The 12,355-nt window shown below is 38.6% G+C and overlaps 1 protein-coding gene across 2 annotated transcripts in view; it reads right to left on the reverse strand.

Moving 5' to 3' along the window:
* Window positions 1-8,031, reverse strand: part of LOC145986021 (F-box only protein 6-like) — a 28,960-nt gene extending 20,929 nt beyond the window's left edge. Inside the window, exons 1-3 of one of the 2 annotated variants that reach the window (XM_083120192.1) lie at window positions 7,911-8,031; window positions 1,527-1,866; window positions 582-813 (exon numbers count right to left, since the gene is read on the reverse strand). In XM_083120192.1, coding sequence (XP_082976318.1) covers window positions 582-813; window positions 1,527-1,866 — 572 coding nt within the window. In that variant the 5' untranslated portion in view covers window positions 7,911-8,031. The remainder of the gene's footprint in view (window positions 1-581; window positions 814-1,526; window positions 1,867-7,910) is intronic. The other variant, XM_083120193.1, reaches the window with a different exon arrangement.
* Between the last annotated feature and the right edge of the window lie 4,324 nt (window positions 8,032-12,355).

The following is a 12,355-nucleotide window of genomic DNA, read 5'->3' on the forward strand; positions in this document are numbered from 1 at the left end:
GTAGGAATTCTACCGCTGTCGTCTGCTTCAGAAGGCAGGAAGGGTCACATGAACCAATCACGGTACACCTCTGCTGCTCCGTACGCTGGCGTATGACAGAGCATTTACGCGTGTGCTGTAGACACCAAACCTACTCGGCGTCCGGCCAGGAAAGGCATTGAAAAAAGATGCTAGAACGAGTGTTGAGAGTGGAGCGTTGCAAGCGGATCGTGAAAAATAGCTATTATAATGCCATGAAGGTCAAACATATATGGAATTAGTCAAGTTTTACTTTATATTCACAGCATTTGCGCATTTTTGAAATTTTAAATCTGGGAATGCTGGGCGTACGGGCGTACTATAACGCTACGCCACTGGATGACATATATTATAAAACAATTTTTGGACTGAAAAAACAGGGTGTTAATATTATGTGGTGAATTACGGTGTGCCTGTTACTGTACTCCAACCATGGCACCTATGATATCTAATCAAAGAAAAAACTTTATTCCACATTGCCACAGTTATCTCAGGATACATCCAACACCATACCCTGAAACCTATTCTCCCTGTCTCATGCAACAAGCAAAAATGGTACTCACCAATCAGATACCTCTATGCATGTTGGAATATCATCCATGATTTTGCTGCTGAAGCCCTGATGTTTAAGGCTTATAATCTGCTCTTTTGAGCAAGAATGATATGATGTTGCAAAACACATGGTGTGGCCACAAAAATCAGCATCATCTGGTAAGGGATCAGAACCACTGGGAGGGTTTTCAACAATTAGCTCATCTCCACCATTGCTTCTAATTATCCAATGTTTCAAACCCTCTAAAAATAAAAACACAAAAATAAATGGCACGACCTAATATTCATCCTATCCCTTGAATGATAAACAGAAGCAAAAGTAGTTTACAAATACCCAACTAGAACGAAAGGTAATGTTCATCAAAATAGGGGATAAAGAAATTAAATGCACTTCATGAACGATCAAGTAATTTTATCCATTTAAATGACATCTAGTATGTATGATAACCCGTGTCAAACTTGGGAATTTAAGTCCCCTTAACTAAAGTCCACAGAACCAATCCATTGGCAGCGAAGAAGCAAAACAGTCATTGAAATCACAATATACCTAAATGTTTCAAAGACACACAACTTCAATGCTTGATCACAATTAAATGCATTGGTGGATTTCATGCCGAGAGGCACAGAGGTTCATGACACTATTACGTTCAGACTCCCATCCACTGCATATCCTGTTGTCAGCAATACTTTATCTGCTCTTTAACTTATGTTAACACAAACCATAAATATCCCTCTATCTTGAATGATAATGTAAGTGCAGTGAGCATATTCTTCTTTCCTGCACAAAAGAAGCTATTTTTTTTTGCTGTCAATTTTTTTGTATTACACAGAAATTGTAATAAGCCAGAACAATTGTACGACAAGCAATAAGCAGCCTGTAATAAGCCAGAACAATTGTACGACAAGCAATAAGCAGCCATGTAAATATCTTTACAATGAAATGCCCAATTACTTACCTTGCCCACAGTGATTCTCGATTAGATTCTTCCCAAACGGGTCTTTTACACAGATCCAATAATACACATACCATGGCAGTTTCTTCTTTGGACAGAACTTCAAGCTTCTGTAATTCCCTCTATCAACTTTGAGTTTCAAAACATCACTTTCTATAACTTGGCACCATGTCTTGCACACACGACGACATGACTTAACTATTGTGTTTGCATCTACAAAACTTAAGATATTTATCAAAACATCTTCTGGAACGTAATGGCCTTTAAGCACGTATCCATTCCTTACATCAAAGACTTCTGGTTCCATTGTATGCTCAGACTTTGATCCACCTAGGCCCATCATCTGAAACAGAGTACAATAAAAGCATAAAATGGACAGAATTGAAATTTGGGATCAACTTTGGAGGGGGTACAATAAAAAAGTTTTATAACCCATAAAAATAGCTTCCAGGACTATTTTGATAAATGACTGTTACATTTACAAAATCATAAAAATGACTTACTACCTTGCTCTTCAGATCTCAGGAGGTTGATAAAAGTGTCATTTAATTTTAATTTTAATGAACGGGTCATTCTATGTCAAATCAACCAAAAATAATACGGTTTTGGAATCCATGCTCTCAGATTTTGATGAATCTTGTCACATTTAATTCTTCCATGGAGGTGAGAAACCACTTTTTTTTTGTCTCAAACTTGGCTGGCTTCATTTTTAGAGCCCCTCAAACTTTCAGTGATCCCTTATTCTTCCATTCCCACAGCCTTCAAGTGGGTCTTGCACTGTCTTGGAAAAATAATTTCATTTTCCTTATAAATTATTCAATCTCTTTGAAACTTCACAACAATGTTAACCAAACCATAAGGATTCCAGAAAAAAATATGTCAACATATCACATTTATATTCTAGTACACTAATAAATTAATAAAATATTATTACCTGATGTATTTTGGAACAAAAACATGGTTTACTAAAATTTGAATTATTGTTGAAAGGGAAAGGTTCAACACCAACAGAAATATTTTTATAATGAACTTAGATATATGATCTAACTTACCCATAAATAAAATTGATGGCTTTTTCATTCCTTCTGAAAATATGACTTATTTCTGAAAAAAAATAATTAAAATGGCTACCGGATTTAAAATTTTTAAAATGAACTCAAAATCTAAGAATCTAGCTTCAAAATATCATCGAAGCAAATTTTTAGAGCATAAAATTTTAAATAATGGTTACATACAGTTACTCAAAAAAGTATTCAACTAAGCACAGTCCTCACATGAAACCATGTACAACAGTCAGAAATGGAACTGAGATGGAAGTGCATGTGCACAAAAGTTTAGTGCATACTATTGAAGTACAAATTACACAGAAGAGAAACACCTTTGGTAGTTAAACAGAAGGATTACAGAAGAACAATATGAGTAATTTGAGCTCAAAAAAGTATTCAACTGTATTACTTGTTAGATACAATATTGTGTGTGTATGACATCCATAATACCTGGTTGGGCACCCTTTCCTACAGATGATCTCCTGCAAACATTTGTGGGACTGATTTCACCAAGATTTGTTTGTTGGGTAATCTGCCTCCATTTGTCCAACAAAACGTACTTGAGGTTGGAAATGTGGTGTTTTTGGACTCTTTCTTCGAGAATATGCCAGACATTCTCAGTAGGATTAATGCCCGCCGATTGGGGATGTGTTTGCATCCAGCTTGGGGTGTTGTACAATAACCCGAGCTTGGTCTTGTGGACTGAATGTTTTGGGTCATTATCCTGGGTGAAGATGTAGTCACCTTCAAAATGTTGGTGTAACGTGTATGGTTCATTCTACCATCAATGAAACACAAATCCCAAACACCATTGGCACTCATACAGCTCCACACCATTGCTGATCCCTTACCGTGGCTTATTGTAGATGTGAGAGTTTTCTGATCTACTTCACAGTTCTTTTGTTACCACAAAATCACGCACCCATCTGAGTTCCATAGGCCAAAATTAAATTACACATACATTGCATTACAAAAAATAATTACAAATGGGCCCTATGGGCACGTGATTGCGTGGCAATAAAACAACTCAGAACTAGATAATAGAAATACTGTGGGGGATTGGATATTGTGTGGAGCTGTATGAGTACCAATGGTGTTTGGGATTTGTGTTTCATTGATGGTACAATGTATCATACACGTTACATCAACAATTTGAATGTGCATATATCCAATTCAGGGAACATTATGAAGCTTATTGGTGACTACATCTTCACCCAGGATAATGAAACGAAACTTTCAGTCCTCAAGACCAAGCTCTGGTTATTGTACAACGCCCCACGCTGGATGATGCAAACACATTCCCAATTGTCCGACATTAATCCTACCGAGAATGTCTAGCATATTCTGGAAGAAAGAGTCGAAAACATCACATTGCCAACAAATGTTGAACATCTGGAAGGTGTTTTCTGTCATGTGGGATTGCGTCATAGTGGAAATTCATTATTTTTGTTGAAAATTAATTCTCCGACGCACAATAGCCTTCGGCGCTTACACCTTCGTAGGTTATCGAACGTCGTGCTTGTGTTTTGTCGATTTTCATTGGGGATGCAGTGTTTCCAACCACACCATTGTTTTCCGAAAAGATGAAGAGTCGTGGATGCATGCTGAAATTCATACCGGGTGTGGAAAACCATTGACGGATAGCCCCAAAAACCTTTGATGGATAGCCCCAAAAACCATGACGAATAGCCCCAAAAACCATGACGGATAGCCCCATGAACCATTTCTGGAAAGGTTAGGTTAGGCAAGCATAGTTAAAATTTTGTTCGTAAAACAATGGGCAAAATGTAAAAAAAAAAAAATTCAATTTGTTAGTATTTTTTTGGCTTCAAAGGTTGGAAACCCTGAATGCCGAATGAAAATCGACAAAACACAAGCACGACGTGCGATGATCTATGAAGGTGTACGTGCCATATTGTGTCTTAGGCAAGCGAAAAAACTAAAAGAAAGAAGTACTCGTAATGTGAAAAATTGAAACTACTTTCATTAAAAAAAACGTGAATACACCTTAAAGAATGTTCCGCGAAGCAGATACGTAAGTACGAATGTTAAAAATGACGAAACAGAGAAGTTACATGTATTTGTGGATAGTAAATTTTACCGCACAGGTAACACTTTGAACTGGTCAAAACTGATTTCTTCATTTTTACAGAAGAAATTACTTACACTAATCACTTTCTGTAGCATTGTTGAAGTTCCCGAATGTATTTTCTGTCATCGTTTCATCTTTTTTAGCGATAATTCATGTTTATATGTATAAAAATATCACAACTGCCATTCCTTCTTCCTTCTATGTACTTCCTCTACTGCCACTGTTTCCAACCACCCCGTGTGTTTTCAAGATGACGTGACCCCAAATTTTAGCTATGCTTGCCTAACCTAATCTAACCTAACCTTACCGTGAATGTTTGTGGAGCTACCCGTGCATGGTTCAACGACCCCAAATTTTAACTATGCTTGCCTAACCTAACCTTACCGTGAATGGTTTGTGGGGCTATCCGTCAATGGTTATACAACCCCAAATTTTAGGTATTAGCATAATTTCAAACATGGGAAAAAATAGAAAATTAATAACACGGAAGTAGGTATTTTTTGGTTTAGAAGGTTGAAAACATTGTATACCCACTCCAAATCAACAAAAGACAGGCACGAAGCGCGATGATCCAGAATGCTCGCGCCATATTGTGTCTCACGGAAGCGAAAAAAAAGGAACAACAATAATTACTCATAATATGAAAAATTGAAATTATTTTCGTGAGAAATTCATAGGAAAATCCCTCCCGCTGGTTTGCAACACTGTGCAGTAGAATCGCTGTCGCGCTCTTCTATTTACTAATGAATATTTTTTTTTGAGTCACTGTAGATGGAAGGAATAAGGGATCACTGAACCTTTGAGGAGCTATAAAAACTAAACCAGTCAAGTTTGAGACAAAAAAAAAAATGGTTTCTCACCTCCATGGAAGGATTAAATGTGCCAAGTTTCATCAAAATCCGAGAGCATATGTACCATGGTCTGGTTTAACTGACATGGAATGACCCGAACCTGAAAAGTTTGGGTGCTCAAGGGCCCCCTTGCCATCGCCAAGCTACAGGGAAAATTGCTGTACCCATCCGATTGCCCACCCAATCAAATTCAATAAGTGCATATACTTGGAGATAGCTATATGTATGATTCGATAAATAAGTGTATTCTGGTGTTCATAACATGTTTATTTTACTTGTGAATATTATCTATGCTAGAAATGTTCACATATTATCAACCCATAAAAAGCCAAATTTGTCATTAGAAAGTGAAAGTAATTACTAGAGCTATTGAAACAAAAACTGATGAAATTAATACTTTCATGATTAAAAGCAGCTAGTAGGCTTAGGAAGCTCAAAATTTATGCAGGGTATGATCAAGATTATATCAGAATTTAGGTTGAACTTGGAGGCAGTGTTGCCAGGTCTACTGATTTGCAGGAGATTTCCTGATTTTCAGCACGATCTACTGATCTCCTGACAAGTTTCAGGAAAATGGGGAAATCTCCTGATTTCTTGCTTCCTTAAATATTTATAATGAACAAATGGAGCGATTTTACAATACCGGGAATTTCTCCATTTTGTTTGAAATTCGGCATACTCACTAAATTAGGGCTCAATCACAAATCTGAAGTTAAAATTTGGCGCTCACGTGTCAAACTTGCAAAATAAGAGGGTCAGTCATCGCAACCGACAATGCACAATTGTTCATTATTTATCGCAAGATTTTCCGTTTCGAATACTTAAAGAACGAAATATATATATTCCTGAAATTACTACGACCCTAAAATTTAACTATGTTTCCTAACCTAACCTAACCACGCGCCAATGGTTCGTGTGGCTAGCGCCAATGGTCCGTGGGGCTAGCCATAATTCAGGAATTTCTATACGTGAGCGCCAAATTTTAAGTGCAGAATCGTGATTAGGAGACCCAAATTAGTAAGTATCCGAAATTTCATACAAATTAAAGAAATTCCCTGTATTGTCTTACATTTATACTGCCCACCCTAATCTATAGCCTGACAAGTTAAGTCCCGATATGCGCAGATCCCTGCGGAGCACTTCCTATTACGTCATCCTCCCCACCACTCTTCTATTCACTGGTCTGGCGTTGAGAGTACCAGTGGTGCCAACTCAGCAAAATTAAGCTAAAACAAATATGACGATTTTCATGGTACAGTGGCTCTCAGCGACAGACAAACCTGCAAACGAAACTGAAATCGATGCGGAGAATAGAGTGAAAGCATTGTGAACAATAAACAAAAGGAAATTGTACTTAAAAATTCAAAGTGTACCTTATGTGAAACAGTATGCGATTGACACGAAATTTAGAAACGCGGGGCACACCATAATATGACTTCCGCCTTACCACGCAGACTTAAATCCTATTGAACTTGTGTGGGGGGGGAAATCAAGGGTAAGGCAAGGGAATTCATTTCGGATTCACTGGACGCAAAGAAAGATTTGCTGGGAAAATTATTTAGTGAATATTCTGAACAGAAATGGATTAAATGTTGTGAACACGTGAAAAAAATTGAAGATTCTTACTTTGAAAGAGATGGACTTATGGACGAGCGTGTAGATGAACTGATAATTAGACTTGGTGAAGCCGATTCAGACACGGACACAGATTCATCGGTAGACACAGACTCGAATGAGTGGGAGAGTGAAACTGAAGAAGGAGAACAGGAAAACATTTAGAAGGTGAGCTCAGTTCTATCGTTTATATATTTTTTATTTTTCTATCATTTTATTTGTTACATTTCTTATGCTGGTAAGAAATATCCCTAATATAACTTAATTCATTTAAGGTTTAAAGGGAAAATATCAAAATGTATTTAGAATTTAGCATAATCAATAGGTAGTGTAGGTGAGGGGATACTAATTCATGTCTGTCACATTCAAATTTCGTTGAAAATTCTCAGACGATTCTTCTCCCTCCAGGTTTGCAACACTGCGAACGAACGTCGCCGCAGACAATGGGGTGAGGAAATGTGATGAGAGGTGCGCAAACAATGGATTGCAGCGTGTTGTTTTTAAACTTGTCAAGTTATATCAATAAGGAGCTTCTGCCCACCCGGTCGAAAATTTCTGGCACCTCCCCTAATATTATTCATGTTTTATCTTTTGACGGAAACAAAATCATTTATTAAATGTGGTCTAAATGAAAATTGCCTATGTACGGATGGAATCATTTCAACTTCCTGTTTTCATTACAGTCATTACAATATAGTATTTATCAACCGGCAACACCAGCAGCAAATTTACGGCAAGTCAATAGAACGCAATAAACCATTAAAAACAAATTTTAAATGCATACCTATCAGATGCTAGATAGCAACCAAGAAGAGTGTTAATGTTAACAAAAAGTCACTCTTTCTTACGCTCACTTCTGTCATAGAGATTATGTATTTTGCTTCTTTGCACAACCATGACACATAACACACACTACTTCAGTTAATTCCTTCAGAAGTTGAAACCTGACTCATGTTACGCACAAGAAAGTGCATCTAGCTGTTGATTACAATACAAAATGAATCGTGATTTTCTAATATAATAACAGAGGCAATGTCAATAGTACAATTACTCTAAATGTAAAAATAATTAATAATAGATGTGAGTGTCACATATTCGTAAGATTACATTATTCTCACACATTCAGCTTTGGCCCAACGAGATAGAGTACATAGAGTGCCGAAAGGAGGCTTCTACCATGATCGAATATCTTTGGCTCGTAGTGAGGTTTTTCCTTTACCAGTTCACAGCTCAACTTCCTCATCAACTCAGCTTTTATTGGTAAATAAAAATATCCCCCAAGCACAGAGCATATGTTTACAGACTCTTTGGCGGCACTTCTACTTCTCATCTTATGAACAATGCGGTCGAACATGGTGGTACAATATCACACAAATAGCATTCACATTTCCAATATATCACACACATAACTAAACACCACTAATAATCTCAAAACATACCATACTCAGTCACAATGAAACAACGAAGATGCAGAGAGAGAGAGAGAGAGAGAGAGAGAGTCTACAGTTTCAGTGAGATGTGACAAACTGAGGGCTTTTCCCACCGATGAACAGTAAGGGAACGGTGAAGGCTTTTCACAAATCTCATTAAGCCGTAAAAACCGACGGAAAAATTTGAATCGCAGCAAGTGCAAAATATTGTTTCACAGCAAAAACCGGGCATATTTACCAGTATTTTCTTAAGATGGTATGTATTCTCTACATTTCTAGCTGGTAGCAGGTCAAATATGAGTGAAACAGCCCCAAAATTCAAGACGATTGGTAGCAGGGACGTCGTTAGGGGGGAGGGGGGGCACGCGAGGGCACTGACCCCGGCAAACTTCCACGTGGCCCTGGGAAACTGTTCTGTATTTGCTGGAAATTTTACTTTGATGACAAATATTGCAAAATAATTCTTCAGTAAATTTTGCTTGCAGTTTGAAACACTTCTTCAATTTTCAGTAGCACGAACCCAACCAAGTCATTTCTTTCCTATTTCCCCTGTTTCTTGCTTGTTGAACACAAAAGGATGTATTGGGAGGGGATGCAGTTAATGGTTTCGTGGTCCGCCCCGGTCAGGGAAGTCTGAGACCTATTGAAAATGCACTTTTCCTCCCTGTTGCATACCAGACCCAGGATCCCCCCAAAACCCGCACTTTCTCTTCATCTGGCCCTGCACTGGCACCATGGGCGCCGAAAGGACGACACAAACAGGAAGATTTAGCTACGGGTAGTTAGAACTTTCTGCGTTAATTATTTTATGGTTCAGAAAATATATCCCGATGCGTTTCAATTTACAAGAACAGAATTCTATTGCTTCTTTCCCTTTTCGGTGTGGGAATGAATGACATAGCGGTTCTTCTCACCATGCACTCAACCCTCCTGCTAATGACCCTGCAAAGGAGGGGAAAGGCCACTTTCTGAAAATTCGGAGAAACATCGAAGCGGTCGGTTCATCTGTTGATTTGGTGGACAGTTGATATCTGTCAGATAGTTTGAAGTAGGATTTGTGGTCCGAGCGGTGGTTAACTTCTGTAAACGCAAGAAGATAGCATCATCACCAAGTGTTTGTGATCTCGTTTTCCTACATCGCAAGCAAAATGTCGAATGAGAAGCTGCCAGATTGTCTTCCTATGGAAACAATGGATCAGGATCGACTGATCTACCAAATATCCAACATATTGGCATTCTAAAAGAGAGTCTGACTACCACACATCCTTGGTTCGACTCGCAGGGTGGTTGATCTCGTATATAATGAAAAATAAACCACGTAACAATTAAGGAAGGAAACTAGGTATGTAGCAATTGTTTTTACAGCCGTCTGCATGCTCTATAAGTATTAAGTTACAAAATTTGTATATCTTTCTGACTTTCTGTGATTTTTCTTCATTTAGCCTCCACCTGCAAATGTGGAAGCTGGTGCTGCTTAGGTGGCAAGGTTGGCTAGACATACAAATATAATTAATACCTAATCATACAGCGAATAATACTTATAATATTTTTGGTCTAGGAATTAATTCGTGCGCCTGGACAAGAGATAGCGTAACGAGCGTATCGTCCCACAGTTCCGTGTATCCACACATGCGTTGAAAACTCCTGTCAGCGCGCATCGTTCGTAGTATAGGGCAGTTGATTGACGCGTCAACAACAGCATTTTGTAGTCAACTGAACATGGCGCAGTTCGTGCCAGATAAAGTGTTTTTGCGGGGTGTTCTGCTTCATTACTTTAACATGCAGAAAAGTGCTACCGAAAGTCATCGTATTTTGGTGGAAGTGTATGGTGACCATGCGCTAGCTGAGCGAACGTGTCAGAAGTGGTTGCACGGTTTAGAAGTGGTGATTTCAGCCTGGAAGACCAAGAGCGACCTGGACAGCCAAAAAAAATTTGAAGACTAAGAATTGAGAGCATTGCTCGATCAGGATTCGTGTCAAACGCAGGAAGAACTTGCAGAAGCATTAGGCGTTGATCAAACAACAGTTTCCAAACGCCTCAAAGCCATGGGAATGATTCAAAAGATGTCACATTGGGTTCCACATGAATTGAAAGACAGAGACGTTAAAAGACGAAAAACCATTTGCGAATTGCTGCTTCAAAGACAGAAAAGAAAGGGGTTTTTGCATCGCATTGTTACTGGCGATGAGAAGTGGATCCATTACGAGAACCCGAAACGAAAAAAGGCCTGGGTGAAGCCAGGTGAACCAGGTCCATCACAACCGAAACGAGATATTCACTGTGCAAAGGTTATGCTGTGCATATGGTGGGATATGAAAGGTGTGGTGTACTATGAGCTGCTTCAACCGGGTGAAACTATTAATGGAGAACGTTATCGACGACAATTAATTCGTTTGAAGCAAGCTCTGGCCAGGAAACGACCAGAATGGGAGAACAGACATGATAAACTTATTTTTCAACATGATAACGCTCGCCCACATGTCGCAAAACCGGTCAAAACCTATTTAGAAAATGTCGGATGGGAAGTTTTACCCCACCCGCCGTATTCACCAGATGTTGCTCCTTGGGACTACTACTTGTTCGATTGCATGAATAACGATTTGATTGGACAGCGGTTCACTTCTTCAGAAGATATCGAAAAATGGGTCTCTGACTGGATCGCTTCAAAGGATGAGGACTTCTTTCGCCACGGAATCCGTAACTTGCCTGACAGATGGGCGAAAGTGGTGGCTCGCGATGGACAATATTTTTCTTAAGGTATTTATGTATTTTGTGTTTGAACTACAGCTTCAATGTGTGCGTAACAACCGCACGAATTCCTAGACCTAAATATAATCATGAGTTATGGAGAAGCAAATTACTTATCAAGCATTTTCTGTTTCTATTTGTTGTGCAGTGGTTAACAAAGTGCATTACGATGCCAGGGGTCCTGGTTCGAATCCCGGACTGGGCGCGTGTGTTCTTTATGATGGTCCTCTCATCAATTTCACATCACTCACTTTCATCTTCATCTTCACGATTAACCAAAAAGTGTCAGAACAGCGAAGTAAAATAAACCAAATCAATCATTTATATATTTTTATATTACGCCACTTTTCTACTTCTTGGGTTAAATGCAGTGATGTGCGTCTACGCGTAAACAACGATTGTCTACATTCTACGTGTAGACAATGTAGACTATGTAAACTATGTAATCTACGTAATCAACGTAGACAACATGGGGCTCGGCGTTCTCCGTGCAAGGCACGCGCATCGTTCTAGAAGCAGCAACCAGCATCAGCAGGTGGGCATAGAGAGCGTGAAGTATTCCACTGTCCAGAAATTATAGTTTTAAGTATTTATTTACGTTCAACCAATTAACTACGTATTAATTGAACTGCAAAATGAACTTGTCGCGACATACAAAAAAAAAAAAAATGCGATGCCCGTAGAATGACAACATTTGTTTTACTTCTATTTCCACCATTTCACACGTGAAAAAATCTACTTTAGAGACACATGCACTTTCCTATGCAGTAATAAGACAAAAAAATATTTTTAGCCTTCCCTTTTGTCAGTGTAAAAAATAATGTAAGTTTTCACTATGGCTGTCATTTGTTTTTCTTCCGGTAGTCCCTTTTCCCTTCGTTAGTTAAAATTCGATAACTTTGATTCGTCGGATGGTCTTAAGTAGGTTATAGGCCCAGACTATCGACATGTTTGAAGAAAAAAATACTTTCTTTTTCAAACACCACTGGGATTTCTTTCTTCCCTGTTGTTTGCATTGTCTACAGTAGACTGTGTAAACTATAAGTCAAT

The sequence above is a fragment of the Lepisma saccharinum genome, chromosome 3 (assembly GCF_977018435.1).
Source record: "Lepisma saccharinum chromosome 3, izLepSacc3.1, whole genome shotgun sequence".
NCBI classification, from domain to species: domain Eukaryota; kingdom Metazoa; phylum Arthropoda; class Insecta; order Zygentoma; family Lepismatidae; genus Lepisma; species Lepisma saccharinum.